Source organism: Anomaloglossus baeobatrachus, chromosome 1 (assembly GCF_048569485.1).
Source record: "Anomaloglossus baeobatrachus isolate aAnoBae1 chromosome 1, aAnoBae1.hap1, whole genome shotgun sequence".
Classification (NCBI taxonomy): Eukaryota; Metazoa; Chordata; class Amphibia; order Anura; family Aromobatidae; genus Anomaloglossus; species Anomaloglossus baeobatrachus.
The window spans coordinates 899,501,745-899,524,091 of record NC_134353.1 but is presented as its reverse complement, the minus strand read 5'-3'; the positions used below and the strand labels follow the sequence as shown (position 1 = coordinate 899,524,091).

General features: G+C 44.0%; 1 protein-coding gene across 2 annotated transcripts in view; it reads left to right on the top strand.

Annotated features, from left to right (window-relative positions):
- Positions 1-21,717, top strand: part of UBE2R2 (ubiquitin conjugating enzyme E2 R2) — a 29,726-nt gene extending 8,009 nt beyond the window's left edge. For both annotated transcript variants that reach the window (XM_075327175.1, XM_075327168.1), the window contains 4 exons: positions 14,680-14,766; positions 18,002-18,099; positions 18,279-18,413; positions 20,120-21,717. In XM_075327175.1, coding sequence (XP_075183290.1) covers positions 14,680-14,766; positions 18,002-18,099; positions 18,279-18,413; positions 20,120-20,339 — 540 coding nt within the window. In that variant the 3' untranslated portion in view covers positions 20,340-21,717. The remainder of the gene's footprint in view (positions 1-14,679; positions 14,767-18,001; positions 18,100-18,278; positions 18,414-20,119) is intronic.
- Positions 21,718-22,347: the final 630 nt, after the last annotated feature.

Below are 22,347 nucleotides of genomic sequence, written 5' to 3'. Positions count from 1 at the left end.
CTCATTACAGAGATGCACATCACCTGATTTACTTACTTGGTAGTTGGTTTTCAGCCTATACAGCTTGGAGTAGGACAACATGTAGAAAAAGTATCATGTGATCAAAATACTAATTTGCCTAATAATTCTGCACACAGTGTAGTAAAAAACTGCTGGTTTCACAGCAATGTGATGTTTGGAGTTTTGTTTTTTGTCTTTGTTTATTCCCTTTTAGCCCACTGTCCCCATTGGGGCTCATTTAATGTACAGCCCTTATCAGTTTGACTTAGATGTGTAGGGAGAACATACAAATGATGATTTGCAGCGATTAGGTCCTGGGTCCAAATCCTACTAGGGACAACCTTTGCAGAGTGTTTGTATCTTCTCCCCTTGTTTCCTCCCAGAGTCCAAAGACCATATTGATAAGGAATTTAGATTGTGAGCCCCAATGGGCATGTGTGTGTGTGTTGCTGTGGAAAATGATAGTGCTATATCCGCGATGCATTATAAAAGATGATGCCTTTTTAAGACGTCCCTGGTGGAACTTGAACCCGGTCTTTAGCATGACATCTAATTTACTTTTTTTTTTTTTTTTTTTTTTTTTTTCCCCCTCATGTATGTATGTATGTATGTATGTATCCGGCTTAAATGGGGTATCCAAAACGTCTCTTTTTAGAAGGGCCGGTCTATGATCACAAAATTACATATTGTGCAAATCTAAATTTTTGTCTGTCTTTTTTTTTTTTATTTTTAAAAAAAAAAAACAAAAAACAAACGTTGCAGTCTGCACATCGTACACTTGGGCATATTTTTACCGGATCTGTTTTTGTTAACTGAGCATGTTCCAATGTTTAGAAAAAATGGATCCAGCAAAAAAAACGGATCCAATGGATCCGTTTTTTTACACATCCGGGATAACGGATCCGTTAAACTGATCCGGTGGATGCGGTTTTTACATTTTTTGCCGGATCCGTTGGATCAGGGAAAAAAAGATTGTGCCTGAATGCAGAAAACTGATGTGTGAAAGTAGCCTTAGTGTTTTTTGTTTGTTTTTTTTTGTTTTTGTTACAAATTTTTTTTTTTTTTTTTTTTATTTTAAAGTAGTGTTTTTGTCTAAATCTAGGCATGGACTGGAGGATCTTTCCACCCCCCAAAAAAAGTTGCATTTTCTGTATCTGCCTTAGAACATCTGGAAGTAAAGTTTTTATTGGGGAAAAATAAACAAGCCTTTAAAAAATGGCTCATAATGTATAGAATAAGGCGCAGATACTACATAAACTGTAAAGAGCAAATTTCCATAAAAGTGGGCGCGGCAATGATGAATCTGGGCCACAGTTTGACGAGCTGGCCAAAGTCTATAGGGAGAGACCTGACTAGTCCGACATGTCTTGTCTCTCCCTATAGTCCATGAGTCTTGGAAATGGTTGCTCTGGACCGTTTCGGAGCCCTATCCAGCTGTACTCGTGCAGCCAGGCTCTGATTCCTGGGACCTGTGGTTGGGCAGCATGAATCGAGTGACTTACGGCTGTTGAATGCCCAAGTCCCACTGCGTAAATTAAAAGCTTATACTCTCCACTGGCACTGCCATTATGTCACATGAGTGCTGCAGCCAATCAGTGACTGCTGACCGTCTAAAGCAATGACTGTTTTATCAGAGTGGAAGTTCGCTGTAACAGCACATTGATTAGCAGCGACCACTGATTGGCTGCAGCACTCACATGACCTAATCAGTGGTCGCTGCAGATCAAAATTCTGTTACAGCAAACGTCCGTTCTGATGTAACGGCTGCAGCCGATCAGCGGCCACTGATTGTACCTCAAGTGTCCAGAGTCTTTTACATGGGGTGAGGGGGAATCTGGTATTTAGGAAGGACCCCTCAAGTCATGGACAGCCCCTTTTGCTGCCTTAGGGTGGAAACACATCTATGCGAGTAAAATCGGTCCGACTGGGCTGAAAAAAACTCGGCTGATTTTAGTTCACGTTAGGTGCGAGTGAAACGCAAGTGCGATGCTATTTCTGAGATTTTACTAGCGTGTGTAATGCGTGTGTAATGCGTATTTTTTACTATGTCATCTGCCATTCAGCTCTGCTACATGGCCGCTGACAGCAGACAGACAGCCATGTAGCAGAGCTGAATGGCAGATAACAGCAGACACAAACAGAGCCGCACTGTCATAATGAACTCGGGTGAACTTAACCCGATTTCATTGTCATGCTGCGGCTCTGTCTGTGCCGCGTCCTGATTAGCGGTCACCAGTGAAGGACTCACCGGTGACCGCTAATCCCCCGAGTGACTGAAGTTAGCAGCCCTCTCTCATACTCACCGATCCCCGGCGCTGCACGGCATTCACACTGTTCCGGCGGCTTTTACTATTTTGAAAAAGCCGGCCGCTTATTAAACAATCTCGTATTCCCTGCTTTCCCCGCCCACAGGCGCCTATGATTGGTTGCAGTGAGACACGCCCCCACGCTGAGTGACAGGTGTCACACTGCACCCAATCACAGCAGCCGGTGGGCGTGTCTATACTGTGCATTGAAATAAATAAATAAATAATTAAAAAAAATGGCGTGCGGTCCCCCCCCAATTTTAATACCAGCCAGATAAAGCCATACGGCTGAAGGCTGGTATTCTCAGGATGGGGAGCTCCACGTTATGGGGAGCCCCCCAGCCTAACAATATCAGCCAACAGCCGCCCAGAATTGCCGCATACATTATATGCGACAGTTCTGGGACTGTACCCGGCTCTTCCCGATTTACCCTGGTGCGTTGGCAAATCGGGGTAATAAGGAGTTATTGGCAGCCCATAGCTGCCAATAAGTCCTAGATTAATCATGTCAGGCGTCTATGAGACACCCTCCATGATTAATCTGTAAGTTACAGTAAATACACACACACATGAAAAAATCCTTTATTAGAAATAAAAAACACAAACACATTCCCTCATTACCAATTTAATAAGCCCCAAAAAGCCCTCCATATCCGGCGTACTCCATGGACCTCCAGCGTCGCTTCCAGCATGAAGGTGACAGGAGCTGCAGAAGACACCGCCGCTCCGGTCACCTCCAAGCAGCAACTGAGGTGAGTAGCGCGATCAGCTGAGGTGTCACTGAGGTTACCCGCTGTTACTGGATCCAGCGGTGACAGCGGGTAACCTCAGTGACACCTCAGCTGATCGCGCTACTCACCTCAGTTGCTGCTTGGAGGTGACCGGAGCGGCGGTGTCTTCTGCAGCTCCTGTCACCTTCATGCTGGAAGCGACGCTGGAGGTCCATGGAGTACGCCGGATATGGAGGGCTTTTTGGGGCTTATTAAATTGGTAATGAGGGAATGTGTTTTGTGTTTTTTATTTCTAATAAAGGATTTTTTCATGTGTTTATTTACTGTAACTTACAGATTAATCATGGAGGGTGTCTCATAGACGCCTGACATGATTAATCTAGGACTTATTGGCAGCTATGGGCTGCCAATAACTCCTTATTACCCCGATTTGCCAACGCACCAGGGTAAATCGGGAAGAGCCGGGTACAGTCCCAGAACTGTCGCATATAATGTATGCGGCAATTCTGGGCGGCTGTTGGCTGATATTGTTAGGCTGGGGGGCTCCCCATAACGTGGAGCTCCCCATCCTGAGAATACCAGCCTTCAGCCGTATGGCTTTATCTGGCTGGTATTAAAATTGGGGGGGACCGCACGCCTTTTTTTTAATTTATTTATTTATTTCAATGCACAGTATAGACACGCCCACCGGCTGCTGTGATTGGGTGCAGTGTGACACCTGTCACTCAGCGTGGGGGCGTGTCTCACTGCAACCAATCATAGGCGCCTGTGGGCGGGGAAAGCAGGGAATACGAGATTGTTTAATAAGCGGCCGGCTTTTTCAAAATAGTAAAAGCCGCCGCAGCAGTGAGAAAGCCGTGCAGCGCCGGGGATCGGTGAGTATGAGAGAGGGGGGGAAACTGACCGACAGACTGTGAGAGAGGGACAGAGATAGTGACGGACCGACAGAGAGAGAATAGAGACCGAGAGGGAGAGACCGACTGACAGGGAATAGTGATTGACAGACATTGGGAGACATCGCTCGTTTCCAGTGTTTTAGGAAACATGCGAGAAATGTATTTAGAAAATCGGATGTCACTAGGATGGTGTGAATGCCGTCCCGTGACATCCGATTTTTTTTTTTTTTTTTTTTTTTTTTTTTTTTTTTTTTTACACGCTCCCATAGACTTGCATTGGAGAAACTCGCAGTAGAAACTCGCAAAAAAGCAGCATGCTGCGATTTTTTTTTTTTTTTTCTCGGTCCGATTTGGACTGAGAAAAAAATCGCAGATGAGAGCTGAATCATTCACTAACATGTGTCCGATTCCAATGCGAGTTTTTCTTGCATTGCTCTACTGCGAGAAACTCGCAAGTGAGAAGCAGCCCTTAGGTCGCGTTCTATGTACCGGTTTTCCTGTAATGGCTCACTTTTGTTGTTTCGGGCCGCGCTCCTGCAGACCCAGTTCTGTGTTACATACTTACAGCTCGTTTTTGTTTCTTTAAGACTTTAATTGTTTGAGGGCTTACTTGAAGGAATGACGTTGTGATATTTGAGGCGGGTGGGTCACTAAATCCTCTCTCAGCAAGTTTCGCCCTCTGGGAATGCTGATTTTTATAGGAGGGGTAGATGGCTTCACTTCCTAGTAACGGGGCCTAAATTACCAACACAAGCCTTTTCCTCATAGCAACCAATCACAGGGCAGCTTTCATTTGCCCAGTATGGATTAAAAAGTAAAAGCAGTGATGTGATTGGTTGCTATGGACAATTAGGTCTGTCTGTTTTTTGTTTTTTTTTTGTTTTGCTACATGACTTGGGGAAGATGTATTATAACTGGCGCTAAAGGGAAAATTTGGTTGCCATTGGCAACTAGGGATGACGCTGGCTGGTTAAATGGGGTTGTCCTCTACTTGACGGCAGGTTCTTGGGATAGGTCACTTAGAATAATGGGGGTCCGATATTCCGGTCTGATATTCCGCACCCAATCGATCAGATGTACGGCACCAAAACGGCACAACATGCGCCATAACTGGGTGCAGCGGTATCTCATCCATCCCCATGAATGAAACCCTAATTTCTGCCGTTCTGATTGATGGCCGACTTGCATTGGTGGAGGAAAGGCCGAATTGTCGTATCCATTCACTACTATGGGAAATGAGTTATAAATATGACCTCCTAATGTACAGCCTTGTCAGAAAATACAATCTGCCGCGTAAACAAGATCTTCCATCTTGGGTAAACAGGTCGCAGATCAACCACACAAATCATGTGGTAAAAACTCGCCCTATCGGGGGTTATTATACTATGTATACAGGTAGACCGCATTTTATAATTGCACAGCACAATCAATAGATCATTCTGTGCACATGTGCTGCCGAGAACAATGGCCGCCTATGCTAAAGGACGATGTGCTGCCGAGAACAATGGCCGCCTATGCTAAAGGACGATGTGCTGCCGAGAACAATGGCCGCCTATGCTAAAGGACGATGGGCTGCCGAGAACCATGTCAGCTTGTATCCTGGTAATGGACAATGTGCTGCCGAAACAGTTTATATTTAACCAAGCTTAAAATTATTTCACCCTACAAACAAGCGTTGACATCGTCTGTATATTGGGAAAGGGACATTCCTAGGTATTATCCTGATAATTGGCTCATGTAAATCACACTGGTATATAATATGTGGTGATACAGTGGTTTTCCATTGCTTTGAGGCTAAAACTACAGCTCTTCCCTCAGAAATCATGCCATCCCGTTAATCAGACGAGCGCTAAATAATATATTATGGCACAGTCATGGCCAAAGTGTTGGCACCCTTGAAATTGTTCCAGAAAATGAAGTATTTCTCCCAGAAAATTATTGAAGTCACACACACACATTTTTATACTTGCTTATTGGGGGGGAGGTATTGGACACAACCCCCAAAAAAGGGCTAGTCAAAATTGTCACCCTCATCTGTAACCCCTTCAGCCCCCGGGCATTTTGCGTTTTTCCTTTTTCCCTTTTTTTTTTTTTTTTTTTTCCCCTCTTCCGAGAGCCGTAACGTTTGTATTTTTCCATCAATCTTGCCATATGAGGGCTTGTTTTTTGCGGGACGAGTTGTAGTTTTAAATGGAACCATACGTTTTACCATATAATGTACTAGAAAACGGCAAAAAAATTCCAAGTGCGGAAAGTGTGATCGCACAATAGTTTTTGGGATATTTTATTCAGTGTTCGCTATATGGTAAAACTGATATGTCGGTAGGATGCCTCAGGTCGGTGCGAGTTTGTAGACGCCAAACATGTATAGCTTTACTTGTATCTAAGGGGATAAAAAAAAAAAAAAAAAATTCACAAGCTTGTCCAAAAAATAGTGGCGCACGTTTTGCGCCATTTTCCGAAACCCGTAGCGTTCTCATTTTTTGGGGATCTATGGCTCAGTGATGGCTTAGTTTTTGCGTCTCGAGCTGACACTTTTAATGACACCATATATGCTACATTTTGATCGCCTGTTATTGCATTTTGCGCAAAATTTGCGGCGACCAAAAAACGTATTTTTGGTGTTTGGAAAGTGGCGTAGCAGCAAAAAAAAAAAAAAAATTCCAATCAGATTAATTGATTTTATATTTTGATCGGGCGTTTCTGAACGCGGCAATACCAAATGTGTGGTTTTTTTTAAAAAAAAAAAAAATGTAACCCTTTAATTTTCAACGGGGGTGAAAGGGGGGGGTGATTTGAACTTTTAGTTTTTTATTTTTTTTTTTTTAAACTTTTTTTTTTTTATTTTTTTTATTTTACTGGTCCCCCCCCCCCCCCCCCCCCCCCCCTAGGGGTCTATATGGATCAACAATCCGATCGCTCTGCCATATCTGCAGATCACAGCTACAGAGCCGAGATCTGCAGATATGCTGCTTTACTTTCAATGCCGGCTGTATTCTGGCATTGAGAGTAAATGACTCATGTTAGCTACAGGCGTCATCACGTGACCCTGTGCTACCATGGCAACCACCAGAAGTCACGTGATCATGTCACGTGACTTCCGATGGGGGCAGGGTAATTCAGGATAACGGCGGCGCGCATATACATCTCGCTGCCAGATTTTGGCAGTGAGGTGTAAGGGATTAATAGTCGCAGGTGGAAGCGATTCCACCAGCGACTAGCAGGCACACATGTCAGCTGTTGAAAACAGCGGATCGCCGCGGCCTGCCGGGGGCGGAGAGTAACCACACACGATCCACCCAGTACGTCATGAGTCGTTAAGGGGTTAATATTTGGTTGCACACCCTTTTGGAATAAATAACTAATCGATCACTTCCTATAACCATCCACAAGCTTCTTCCTCCTCTCACCTGGAATTTTGGACTCTTCTTTATAAACTGCTCCAGGTCTTTCATATTTGAAGGTGTTTTCTCCCAACAGTAATTTTAAGATCTCTCCACAGGTGTCAATGGGATTTAGAGCCGGACTCATTGCTGCCACTTCGGAGCTCTCCAGTGCTTTGTTTCCATCAATTTCTGGGGGGCTTCTCGATGTTGGGGGTCATTGTGCTGCTGTATGACCTAGGACGCAAACCCAGCTTTCTGATGCTGGGTACTACATTGCCACCCAAAATCCTTTTGGTAATCTTCAGATTTCATGATGCCTTGCACACAGTCAAGACTCCAGAGCCAGCAGACCAATCCCAAAACATTTCTGAACTTCCACTATATTTGACTGTAGGTACTGTGTTCTTTTCTTTGTAGGCCTCATTCTGTTTTTGGTAAATAGTGGAATGATGTGCTTTACCAAAAAACTCTTCTGCAGTCTAGCTTTTTTTGTCTGTCAGCTGTGGGTTCCTCCTGGGTCTACCTTCCTTTAGTGTTTCATTTCATTACATTCAAAAGTAGAGTTTGTGCTGATACTGATGCCCCCTGAGTCTGCAGGACAGCTTTAATTTCTTTGGTATTTTATTGCATCTGTTTATCCATCATCTGGACTATCCTGCTTTGCAGCTTTCATTTTTTCTCTACCGTCCATGTCCAGGGAGATGAGCTAAAGTGTCATGGGTTGGACAAAGGAACATCAAGATCTCTGGAGATGCACTTGTAATTTTGAGATTGTGGTTCAAGTTCTCTTTTCTGTTCTCCAATGCTTGGTGTGGCACACACAATGCAGGCTATCAACTCTCCCCATTTTTATGTAGTGTTTTTGTTTTTTTTTTTTTTTTGTGATTTTTTTGATATTGCCCACACAGTTGTGTTTGGGCATCACATGCTTGAACCAAAGTTAATTACCCACAATTTTGGAAAGGTGGCAACCATTTTGTACTGCCCATTTTGGCGGTTTTGTGTGAAATTATGTTCAATTTTTTTTTTTTTTTTCTTTTCTGTTATAGCGGTACATAGTGACTGTATGATAGATGTTGTTGTTTAGGCTTTGTATATTGCCCTATAGGCCAGCGTGCATGAATTGTAACGGGGATCAGTCTACTGAACCGAATGTCATCATTCTAGATGTCTGTGGCAAGTTAGTTCAAATATGTCCAGTTATTGCAGCCACAATGGATATTGTGTAATATGCCCATGTATTTCAGTTCCCAACAAAAGTCTTTAAAGGGAATCTGTCACCAGGTTGTTGCTCCCCCATCTGAGCAGCATAATGTAGAGACAGAGACCCTGATTCCAGCACTGTCACTTACTGACAAATCGCTCTAGTTGCATCAGATTTCTGTCGCCATCCAAACCCTTGTGACTGTGACCTTCACCCCTCTTAGACCTCCCACCCCTCTCCTTGTTGTGACTTGGTAACAGCACTGCTGCGATATCTTATGGATGCGATATAACACCATGGTGGAAACGCTGCTTCTGATCGCCAGAACGGGGTGACCTCTGTCCCTCCGGCTGATTCCTGGTGCTGGAGTACAGAGCAGGTGGCAGGGATCCGATTATTCTGAGGATCACTTTGTCCTGTGTGTGTGTGTGTGTGTGTGTGTGTGTGTGTGTGTGTATATATATTTTAATATATAATTTTTTATTTGTTTTTTTTTTTTTTTTTTTTTTTGTTTTGTTATCCTCTAAGTATGTTAGGCCTTTCGAGGCGTCCGCCTGTTCCCGCTCCGTGTTGATGAGATATGCCGGAGTGGCCTTGGCTCTGGCCTTGTAAAGTTGGTCTTGAGTTGCCATGTGCTGACAGGGCTGCAAGCAATAAATAACCTGGCAGGGAGCCCATCACTGGAGTGATCTGCCTGTTTCTGCCTCATCCATTCAGTGACCCCTAGATTAACCCCTTCCTTGTGCATTGGCTGGTAATATACATGGAGTATGTTGTATTTTGTTTTTTTGTCAATGGCTGGGTCATCAGCTGCTCTCTTACATTGTGCACAAAACAAAGCTGCATCCATGTCACTTTTAAAGGGTCTGACATTGATGACCTATTGCTACAATGCACATGATGTGCTGCGGTCTTACTGCTGTGATCGGCCATTGACTGTATGGCCAATATGTTGACCTATATATTTTTTGTTCTTAGGTGAGCACTTACTGTCAGATGTTTTAACTGACAGAGGCTTCTCCTGAACATAGGCACAATCAGCCATATTGAGCATACTTGTCTGTAATGGGGCAGAGGGGAGAACTGATGGGCCATGCTCCCATAAGATAACTGTGTCCGAGACTGACTCGCAACCCATTCACAATTGGCCCTCACTTTAGGCTGAAGCATGTAAACTGTTAATGACATATATTTTCATCACTGGTAGCATGTGGGTGTTTGGAGTGGGCTCTTGGAGCTGAGCCCAATTCGTACATGGTGGATGCCAACTGTGCAGTACAGCAAACACCTCTTAACAGCAGCAACCGGATGGTTGGTTAACCATTTTAATACTTGAAAAATGGAATCAACAGACTTGAGATGGGCTGAGGCGGTTGCAGATTGCCATAGCAGCTGCGGGCCTTCTGAAGCCCCCAATCCAGCAATATTTTGTTACTGTACAGGAGACTATCATTTGTACTAGGTATTTCAACACATATGATGAAGCTATATCTTAGTATGTGTGTAATAGAGATATTATATTTTATTACACCGTATCTGTCAGTCAAATTGCAAATATATTTTTGCTTTTTTCCTCCACCCAAAAATAAGAAAATAATTAATTTTATATATATATATATATATATATATATATATATATATATATATATATATATATATATATATATATATATATATATATATATATATATATATATATATATATTTCTAGCAAATATATTTGCAACTTGACTGGCACAGATATGTAATATACACCTTTTTTTTTATTTATAATTTTGACTATAGCAATACCTAAATGGTAAACCATTTTATAGGGAATCTGTTTCTTGCTGTAGCTTTAATAAAATCTGTTTTCTTGATCAGTTCTCTGATTTATATCCTGTAAAACCATGCCCACACCACTGATGGGCAGCTTTCTGCCTATGCATAGTATACACAGAAAGCTGCCAGTCAGGGACAAGTTTACACAGTGCTCATGAATATGGTTGGCTACAAGGCAGCAGGTTTACTTCTGGTCTCCTGCTGATAAAACTGTACTTTTATCAAAACTACAGCAAGCAGTCCCCATCCTAAATTATTATTATTATTATTTATTTATAGAGCACCATTAATTCCATGGTGCTGTACATGAGAAGGGGTTACATACAAAATACGTATACAAGTTACAGTAGACAGACTAGTACAGAGGGAAGAGGGCCCTACCCTTGCGGGCTTACATTCTATAGGATTATGGGGAGGAGACAATAGGTGGGGTGTAGGTCGGGCGGCAGCTCCGCACGGTGGTCGGGCGGCAGCTCCGCACGGTGGTCGGGCGGCAGCTCCGCACGGTGGTCGGGCGGCAGCGAGTTCATTGTAGATTGTAGGCATTTCTGAACAGGTGCGTTTTCAGGTTCCGTTTGAAGTTTGCAAGGGTAGGGGATAGTCTGACGTGTTGAGGCAGCGAGTTCCAGGAGACTGGGGATGCTCGGGAGAAGTCTTGGAGTCGGTTGCGTGAGGAGCGACTGAGAGAGGAGGAGAGGAGGAGATCTTGGGAGGACCGGAGGTGACGTGTTGGAGTGTAGTGGGAGAGTAGTTCGGAGATGTACGGAGGGGAAAGATTATGCACAGCTTTGTAGGTCAGTGTTAGAAGTTTGAATTGGATACGGTGGAAGATTGGAAGCCAGTGGAGGGACATGCAGAGAGGAGAAGCGGGGTGGTATTGAGGAGAGAGGTGGATAAGTCGGGCAGCAGAGTTAAGGATGGACTGGAGAGGGGCAAGCGTGTTGGCAGGGAGGCCACAGAGGAGGATGTTACAGTAGTCGAGGCGGGAGATTATGAGGGCATGCACTAGCATTTTAGTAGATTGCAAATTGAGGAAAGGGCGGATTCTGGAAATATTTTTGAGTTGAAGACGGCAGGAGGTGGTGAGGGATTGGATGTGTGGTATGAAGGATAAGGCAGAGTCAAAGGTCACTCCGAGGCAGCGAACTTTGGGTACTGGCGAGAGCGTGATGTTATTTATTGTAATAGATAGATCAGGTGGAGAGTGTAGGTGAGACGGAGGAAAGATGATTAGTTCAGTTTTGGCCACATTGAGCTTTAGGAAGCGAGAGGAGAAGAAGGAGGATATAGCAGATAGACATTTCGGGATTTTGGACAGCAGAGATGTGGCATCTGGGCCAGAGAGGTAGATCTGGGTGTCGTCGGCATATAGGTGGTATTGGAAGCCGTGGGACTTTATGAGTTGTCCCAGGCCAAATGTGTAGATAGAGAAAAGTAGGGGTCCTAGGACAGAGCCTTGAGGGACGCCAACAGAGAGATGGTGGGATGAAGAGGTTGTGTGGGAGTGGGAGACACTAAAAGTGCGATTTGAGAGGTATGAAGAGATCCAAGAGAGGGCAAGATCTCTGACACCAAGGGAAGAGAGGGTCTGTAATAGGAGGGAGTGGTCAACGGTATCGAAGGCTGAGGACAGGTCTAGGAGTAGGAGTATAGAGAAGTGCTTGTTCGCTTTGGCAGTAAGCAAGTCATTTGTGATTTTAGTCAGGGCAGTTTCGGTGGAGTGATGTGGACGGAAGCCGGACTGTAGGTTGTCAAAGAGAGCGTTAGAGGAGAGGTGGGAGGAAAGTTCAGCATGGACATGCTGTTCCAGGAGTTTTGAGGCAAGTGGGAGTAGTGATATGGGGCGGTAGCTGGTAGTAGAGGTTGGATCGAGGGAAGGTTTCTTTAGGATAGGTGTGACTGTTGCATGTTTTAAAGGCAGAGGGGAAGGTTCCAGTCGTTAAAGATAGGTTGAAGAGATGGGTTAAAGCTGGAATAAGGATGGTGGTGAGGTTGGGAAGGAGGTGGGATGGCATGGGGTCAAGTGCGCAGGTGGTGAGGTGCGCTTTTGAGAGCAGACGTGCAAGCTCTCCTTCGGTGATGGTGGGGAGGAAGTTTATGGGGGAGGGGCAGTGGTCAGCTACATGAAGGGGTTGTGGTGGCTGAGCAGAGAAGACTTGCCTTATTAGGTCGATTTTTTCTTGGAAATAGGTGGCAAAGTCTTCTGCAGAAATGAGGGAGGTTGGAGGGGGCAGTGGTGGGCGAAGGAGGGAGTTGAAAGTGTTGAATAACTGTTTGGGGTTGTGTGTTAGAGAGGATATGAGGTTTCTGAAGTAATCATGTTTAGCGGAGGTGAGGACTGAACGAAATGTGTGAATTGCATTTTTGAATGTGGTGAAGTCTTCCTGGGAGTGCGTTTTCTTCCACCGCCGCTCTGCAGCCCTAGACCTTTGCCTAAGTTTTTTAGTGAGGCTGTTGTGCCAGGGCTGTCTATTGATTCGTCTCACTCTGCCATGCACAAGGGGAGCGACTGAATCAATAGCTGATGTGAGGGTGGTGTTGTAGAAAGTGGTGGCGCTGTCTGTGTCGTGGAGGGACGATATGGAGGACAGTGGGAGGATAGAGTCGGCGAGGGTGTGCATGTTGAGGTGTGCAAGGTTTCTGCGGGGATGTGCTAGGTGCTGGACAGGGGGGGTAGGTGAGGAGGACAGGGCTGAAAAGGTCAGAAGATGGTGGTCAGATAGGGGGAGGGGGGAAGTTGTGAAGTCAGAAAGGGGACAGAGGCGGGTGAAGATGAGGTCTAGTGTGTGTCCATCTTTGTGGGTGGCAGAGGTGGACCACTGAGTTAAGCCAAAAGACGAAGCAAGGGAGAGGAGTTTGGAAGCAGCTTGTTGGCGAGTGTCAGTGGGGATGTTGAAGTCACCCATGATGATGGTGGGAATGTCAGCAGAGAGAAAGTGTAGAAGCCAGGCAGAGAAGTGGTCGAGGAAGGCAGTGGTTGCGCCCGGGGGTCTGTATATGACAGCCACTTGGAGGTTGGAGGGAGAATAGATTCGGACAGAGTGCACTTCAAAGGAAGGCAGGTGGATGGAGGGTAGAGGTGGGATTGTGGTGAAGTTGTAGTTGTTAGAAAGAAGGAGGCCCACTCCTCCACCTTGTCTATTGCCAGGGCGAGGAGTGTGGGAGAAGTGCAGGCCACCGTAGCATAGTGCAGCTGGGGAGGCAGAGTTGGATGGTGTCAGCCATGTTTCGGTGATGCCTAGAAAGGATAGATTGCTGGAGGTAAAGAGATCATGAATGATGTGCAGTTTATTACACACTGAACGGGCATTCCAGAGCGCTCCTGAGAGAGGGGGCGGCAGAGTGGGTGAGAGGGGAATAGTTTTTATGTTGGATAGATTGCGGTAGTTACTATTATGTGGAGAGTGGTGGGTGGGTGATAAAGAGGGGTGTACCATCCACGGGGGGCCAGGATTGGGGGCTATGTCACCAGCAGTGAGAAGGAGTAGAGAAAGGGAGAGCAGGTGGGAGAAGGAGAGTGGACGGCATGGTCTGCGCGATATTAGGAGCGACCTGAGGTTCAGGAGTAGGTCAGCAGATGAGGACAGATGAGAAGGCAGGAGGGAGGGGGAGATGAATATTTGCTTAGAGGGTGCTGGGGTGTGGGGATAGTGAAGGAGAGTGAGGAGGAGAGGGGCAAAGACTGTGAGGGCATAGGTGAACATGGTGGGGGTAGTGTGGTAAGTATATGATTTAACAAGTAAGTTGTGTCAGTGGAAATCTTGGTTAGAAAGAGCTGAAGTTTACCTTCTGGTCATGTCTGGTTCATTTCTGGTATATTTCTGGCACTTATGAGGCACTTATCCAGAGGCACGCACACAGAAATGGGCAGTGTCATACAAAGGGGGAAAAAAAACGTCTTCTTTTTGTCATTGGTCTCTACAGCCAAAGATATATAATATAGCTGTGTTACATATCATTACAAACACTTCCAGATCTCATCTCCCAGCAGTCAGTGTGGGAGGATGGCCAGAGCTGACAGCACTGTGAGATGAGATCTGGAAGTGTGTAATAACTATAGATAACTCAGCCCTGCTGAATCTCTACATCATAGCTGCAGATATCGATAAGGGCTTGTTTTCTTTCCTCTGCTTGATGCTACCTGCCTGGGATTGGTCAATTTCATGCAGGTGTAAAGTACACGCCCCCGAGATAAATAACAGGAGTACTGATACTCCCAGCATAGATGTGGGTAGTATTTTTTTTTTTTTCTTTTTTTATTTCTTGGTTTCGAACGTTAAATAATTACCCCTTGCTGCTTCCATGTACTGATCAGCATCACTTCTTCTTTTACAGGCTCACATAAAATTCCCCATAGACTATCCATATTCTCCCCCAACTTTCCGTTTCCTAACGAAGATGTGGCATCCCAATATATATGAGGTAAGGCATGTACCAAATGTTAGTCAATCAAGTCTTAAAATATTGCCATTTTCACACGACTTTCTGGGACAAACTGGGCTTTTACTTTCTGTTCCCACTTGTCAGCTTTGCCGTAAAAACTAGAACAGAATCGTCGGGGCAGCCACAATCATAATTTTGTATTCCTATACTTACATCACACTTCTTTTGGCATCATTTTTTACAAACCTGACAATTGTTTGTTTTGAAAAACTTCAAGAGAATATTTATTTATTTTTTTTATACTGCATTTGGGGACTTGGCCTTGTAATGATCCGATCGTTTATTTTGATATACAGCATATACAGTGCCTTGCGAAAGTATTTGGCCCCCTTGAATTTTTCAATCTTTTTCCCACTTTTCAGGCTTCTAACATAAAGATAAAAATGTTAATGTTATGGTGAAGAATCAACAAGTGGGAGACAATTGTGAAGCTGAACAAAATGTATTGCTTATTTTTTATACTTTGGGGCGTGCAATATTATTCGTCCCCTTTTAAGTTAATACTTTGTAGTGCCACCTTTTGCTGCGATTACAGCTGCAGTCGCTTGGGGTATGTGACTATCAGTTTTGCACATGGAGAGACTGAAATGCTTGCCCATTCTTCCTTTGCAAACAGCTGGAGCTGAGTGAGGTTGGATGGAGAGCGTTTGTGAACAGCAGTTTTCAGCTCTTTCCACAGATTCTCGATTGGATTCAGGTCTGAACTGTGACTTTGCCATTCTAACACCTGGATACGTTTATTTGTGAACCATTCCATTGTAGATTTTGCTTTGTTTGGGATCATTGTCTTGTTGGAAGACAAATCTCCGTCCCAGTCTCAGGTCTTTTGCAGACTCCAACAGGTTTTATTCAAGAATGGTCCTGTATTTGGTTCCATCCATCTTCCCATCAATTTTAACAATATTCTCTGTCCCTGCTGAAGAAAAGTAGGCCCAAACCATGATGCTGCCACAGTGGGGATGGAGTGTTCAGGGTGATGAGCTGTGTTGCTTTTACACCAAACATATCGTTTGGCATTGTGCCTAAATAGTTCGATTTTTGGTTTCATCTGACCAGAGCACCTTCTTACACATGTTTGTGTCTCCCAGGTGGCTTGTGGAAACTTTAAACAACACTTTTATTGATATCTTTGATTTCTCAATCAATTTGCAGTGGTATGATACTCCTTCCATTTTAATATGATCGCTTGCACAGTGCTCCTTGGGATGTTTTAAAGTTTTGGAAATCTTTTTGTAACCATATCCAGCTTTAAACTTCTCCAACAGTATCACGGACCTACCTGTTGTGTTCCTTGGTCTTCATGATGCTATCTGCGCTTTAAACAGAACACTGAGACTATCACAGAGCAGGTGCATATATACGGAGACTTGATTACACACAGGGGATTATATTTATCATCATCAGTCATTTAGGACAACATTGGATCATTCAGAGATCCTCAATGAACTTCTGGAGTGAGTTTGCTGCACTGAAAGTAAAGGGGATGAATAATATTGCACTCCCCAGTTGTGCTTTTTTGGTTTTTTTTTAAAAAGTTTTAAAATAAGCAATAAATGTCGGTCAGCTTCACAGTTGTCTCACTTGTTGATTCTTCACCATAACATTAAAATTTTTATCTTTGTTTGAAGCCTGAATTTGAGAAAAGGGAAAATTCAAGGGGGCTGAATACTTTCGCAAGGCACTGTAGAAGAAATCTCTTATGAGCGCCGGTCACTGGCTGGTTTTCATAGGATTATGGTGGTTACAGACACAGGGGTGATCAGCCCATCCCCGGCTCCCTTAACAACTTATTGGCATGAAAATTTAGAGAAGTTCATAAAGACATTTAACAATAACCTCACTTAGGCTGCTTTCACACCTCCGGTTTTAGCAGAGCCGGCCAATCTGGCTCTAAAACTTATGCAACGGATGCGGTTGACAAAACCGCATCCTTTGCATAAGTTTTTGACATGCGGCCCGTCCGGTTTTTGCTGCTTGCGGCAGGCCACTGAGCATGCGCAGTGGAAAAAACACTCATGCGGCGGCCAGATGCTGTTTGCCGCAGGACGCTGCATGCGGCGTCCATAAGCATGCATTGCAAATCCCGCCGGATGCGGCGCGATGCGTGTTTTTTTAAATTTTTTTTTTTTTTTTTTTTTTCCGGACAAAAAAATGTGCCAGGCAACGTTCCATCCGGCCGCCGCATCGGCTAAATCTGCCGTATGCGGCAAAAAACTGACGGAACGCAAGCCCATACGGCACGAATGTATAAGTCTATGCAAAAAAACCGCAACCGGCGGCAAAAAAAACCTGTTGCGTTTTTTCTGCAAAGCGCCGGACAGGAAAAACCGGATGTGTGAAAGCAGCCTTTAAAGGGGTATTCCAATCCCGATATGTAGTGGGTGTAATAATAAGAATGTTACCAAGTAACTCCAATTAGAAATGTAGTATAGTTCTCCTGAAAAGCTATGTCGCTTACCTAATGTGCAGGGCATTACAGGACCTTAGGTATCCAGGAAACATAGATTTTAGTATAATTGAGTTTGTGATCCCTCTTTTATTCCTCCTGGTATTTTGGCAAGAGTTTAAAGTGTCTGGACACGGACTGACCTATATAGAGATCATGCCTTTGAAAGGATTTATGAATACGGTTATGCCTCCTGGAAATGTATCTTGTCTGTTGCTCCATTCCTTGGGGATCTAGCATGGGGAATAAAAGTCAAGTATTTACTGATTGGACACAACCCAAGTGGTGTCCGGAGACATCGCCAACTGAAGCTTTCCTTTTTTGCCTTTATGCACCCAGAGGAGAACGATTTAATAAAGATCTTAGCCAACTTAACCCCTGTTTTTACCCTGGCTTAATTGTACCTTAGCTGCCCCTGGACCTTGATGTACAATTACTTCGAGTATCATGCGGCCCTGCCACACGGCTGCCCTGCCGCCTCCACTCCGACCCTGGCGGTTACCTATGTTCAGCTCCACAATCCTCGTGATCCTAGCTCTGATTGCCATGTGGTCAAGTTTGGTGACCTTCATGGAAGTGGATGGAGGATCCTAAAGCTTTCTCTTGGAATTGCGTAAGGAGCAGGTCTACAGACCTGTGTGCACAAAAAATGTATATATAAAATAATCTACTGGATTCTTTCTTTGCGAAGAAAAAAGCCCCAAAACAGTTAATCAAAAAAAAATCACCAGGGAGTCTCTAATGACTTTATTTATTGTTGTTTCTTAGAATGGTGACGTCTGCATCTCGATCCTTCACCCACCTGTAGATGACCCACAGAGTGGAGAGCTGCCTTCAGAGAGGTGGAACCCCACCCAAAACGTCAGGTAAATGTGGGGATGAGCTGGAATAGGCATGGGGTCTTGAAGTCCTTTTTCTAAAATGAGTAAGCGTTATTGCACTAGTGTCTCATTCACACAGCCGTTGTCTGACCGCCTCTTAGTTCTTGTATTTATGGTTACTCTGCCGCCTATACCAAACCTCATCCCATCTTGTCTCCTTACAGGACTATCTTGCTGAGTGTGATCTCGCTGCTGAATGAACCAAACACCTTTTCCCCGGCCAATGTAGACGCTTCTGTAATGTTCAGGAAATGGAGGGACAGTAAAGGAAAAGACAAGGAATATGCCGAAATCATAAGGTGACTTGTTTTTCTGGAGATGTGACTTCACCTTCACCATTCTTACCGAAAGGGGGCAGTATTATAATAGTTATATTCTTGTACGTATAGGGCAGTATCACAGTAGTGTTATCCTTGCACATGGGGAACCTGTGCTGACCAGCCAGGTATCCCACCAATATGTCACGAACAAGCTGGGAGGGTCACGGAAACACTCCACTGCTCGTCAATCCATGATAAAACCATACCTCGCAGCCCCAGATTGATGTTTCTAATATGTCAGAGCCATGCAATACGACCTCATCATTTCCGCCAACATGCGTCATTCCACACCCCCAAGGGCTTTATAAGGTCAGTTTTTGGTGCAGTGTAACACGGACACCCCCTATCCCACGCAGGCACAGGGAGACTCGTGGAGGAAGATCGAGCAGGCTGCAAACCTCCGGCGTGGCACCTCACTCACAACCCCAAGAGGCTGACAGATCCTTTTCACTAGCTCCAGTAGAACAAGACTCTTGCAGCCAGTTCAGTAGTCTGCCACCAGTTCCTCTTTCTGTATAGGCTTGGCCCGTTGGCAGGACTATATCTGGCCAGAAACCAGCCCGGGTAGCGTGTAATAAACCGAGCTCACGGACATGGGATTCGGAAATTTGAGATAAAAGAACAACCCGGGATTAAATTATATATTTAATCGCCTTAAGGGCACACTAGATAATATACTATATACAAGATGAGATTTACACTTATGTCAGAAGTTACGAGTAAGTTATAGTTGCAAGCAGATAAACAAATGGATCAGTTACCTTGTTCCTTATGATTAGGCCTGGTGCTGGCTTTGCACAGGGAAGGTGCTGTGGGGCCACTGGTTTCCTTGGGACTTTCCCACACATTACATGAGATGACCTCTCAGAGAAAAGACACCCTCAAAATCTCCATTCAGGTTCATAAAAATCAGTGTGCCTCTGCCCCCTTTGTGACCTATAACTAGGCTGTACCTTGAGGATCCGGAAGTTATGAATTGGCAGTTTTCCCCCATATCTCTGCGGAAGAGATCACTATCATATTTCCCATCAGGATTTTATCTATCCATAGATGGGGAAACGCAAGATGCAATATTGTCGTGCTATGGCCAGTTAATTATGGATTGTTGCGCACGTCCCACTATTAATAATGAAGAAAAAAAGTGTGACATGGGTCTTGCCATCATGAAGCCGGAAATATGCCTGCCCTTTGTGTGGGAGCTACGCACTTTCCAATAATGTAACTTTTTCCCCGGAGCCAGGCTGACTGCAAAATGTCTTTGAAGCTTTCCTGAATCTTGCAGTTGCCTGCCCACTTCCCTAGCTGAATTTCTTTATCAGTAGGGGGCTTGCTCTGGTTAGAGCTTCTTCCTTAGTCTTAATTGGCTTTTGTCACCTGCCATTTGGTGACCAGATCGGTGTGATTTCATATTTACACACATCCTGCCCTGCAGAAAGAAAAGTGGCAGTTGCCTGACATGTATGAATGCCATATTCCTCATATACTGTCCCTTGTACATAGGGACAGTATTATAGTAGATATATTCTTGTACAGAGGGGCAGTATAATAGTAGTTACTTTTCCCCTATGTACAAGAATATAACTACTATAATACCTCCTTATGTACAAGAATATATAGGATGGGTGTTGGCTATTATTGCTTTGTCTCTTAGTTTTACATGATCTGTGTCAATCTTTTCTCTACAGGAAACAAGTGTCAGCGACTAAAGCGGAAGCTGAGAAAGATGGCGTGAAAGTCCCCACTACCTTGGCAGAATATTGCATTAAAACCAAAGTGCCTTCTAGTGACAACAGCTCAGACTTGCTTTACGACGACTTATATGATGACGACATAGACGATGAAGATGAGGAGGAGGAGGATGCCGACTGTTACGATGATGACGACTCTGGGAATGAAGAGTCGTGACGCTCTCACCCACGTGTGCTTGTTCTCTTTCCTTTCTCACGGCCTGACCCTTAGACCTTCCTGCGCTCTGTTCCTCGGCCTCTCCTGCTGCCCTTCCTCCCTTGCTGACTCAGGCTACAAATGGAGTAGTGTTGGCCTGGCGAGCGTCCTGCTGGGCCCGAGCTATAGGATATAAAGAGACCAGTCTTCTGCCGTATAGCGCAGTGGCAGACTTGGATTTTTTTTTTTTTCCTTTTTCGTTCTCCATTTCTATGGACCTATTAGAGGCGAAAACAAGGGATGGAATAAAAAAAAAACAAAATCGGCACCTCACAGAATTTCTGCAATGCTCACTGCCGACCTGCAAGCGTCGGTGCTAAACTATACTTTACTTTTTAATTTCCTACAAATCACTTCTCTCTTTCCTGTTTATATACCTTTAAGCGATTTATTTGAAAAATTTCAAAAAAAGGAAAAGGCAAAAAAATAAATACAAAAAGGAGGAAAAAAAAAACACAAAAAAAGCAAACCTGCAGTGACAGTCTGACTTGTTTGGTTCACGTTTTTCAACCTGCGTGGATGTTTTCAGCCAGAGAAATGTCCTTTTTCTGCTAATTTTTTTTTTCCTTTTTTTTTTTTTTTGTCCAGAGGGCCTCTGGTTTTTGTGTGTTCATATATATATTTTTTTTTTTTTTAAAGATATTTTGTAGCTTTTTACCCTCCTCTCATACAGACTGGAGTGTTCACTTAAGGTTCACACCCAGGTGATCATGTGTGTTCCATGTTCTGTTTACCTCAGCCAGACCATCACCCCTCGCCCCACAATGCCTCGTTTCAACCTCACGAAAAAAAATAAAAAAAAAACCACAACAAAATCTGTGATAAGGCTGCATTTCCAACATGGCGTCTCTGTGGAGCCGGAGTGCGCTCACTACTACTAGTACTGCTGCTGCTGTTTGTGCTGATGGCTTTTTGTGATGTCATTAAAGGTTTGAAAAAAAAAAATAAAATATATAGATATATATACTGTATATATAAAGCTATAAAAGAAGCAGAGTATAGAACAGAAGATGCAATTTTTGGTTTGCGGCACAATTTTCAGCACCGTGTTGTTGCTACATCCTTTTAGGCTACTCTGGCGATGTCTGTGTGCAAGAGGTCATGGCTTTGCAAATGTTTTTATTTTGTTAATGACTTTTTAGAATTTATTTTTTTTTGTTTTTGCCTATATATATTTTATTTTATTTTTTTTTTTTTTTCTTCCTGTGTATTGCCGGCACTCATGTCATCCCAACAGTTGCGGGGCACTTGTGGTATGTTTGTACGTGGGTGTCTATCACTGTTTAAGCAGAAGAGGACAAAATAAAGTAAAAAAGCGGAGAAAAAAAATGTGAAATGATCAGAGACTAATGCTCCTTTTTGGATCTTGCAGAAATGAACGCAGATAAATGTGAGTTCTGAGTGTGGAGAAGGTTCTTGAATAATGGGCAGTGTTGGCTGCATGTCTGAAAGCACAATGCACACTGGAGCCTCTCGTCTGTATGATCTACTGACGTATACAAGTGCAACTCAAATTAGAATATCATCAAAAAGTTAATTTATTTCAGTAATTCAATACAAAAAGGGAAACGCATCTATTATAGAGTCGATACACACAGAGGGATCTATTCCTCTATATTATATAGAGTTATTACAGAGGGATCTATTTCAAGTGTTTATTTCTGTTCATGTTGATGATTATGGCATACAGCCAATGAAAACCCAAAAGTCACTGTCTCAGAAAAATACAATTACCACAAAACACCTGCAAAGGCTTCCTAAGCATTTAAAATGGCTCCTTAGTCTGATTCAGTAGGCTACACAATCATGGGGAAGACTGCTGACTTGATAGATGTCCAGAAGGCAGTCATTGACACACTCCACAAGGAGAGTTAGGCTATGTGCGCACGTTGCGTAAATACATGCAGTTACGCTGCGCTTTGTAGCGCAGCGTAACTGCATGCGTCCTGCGTCCCCTGCACAGTCTATG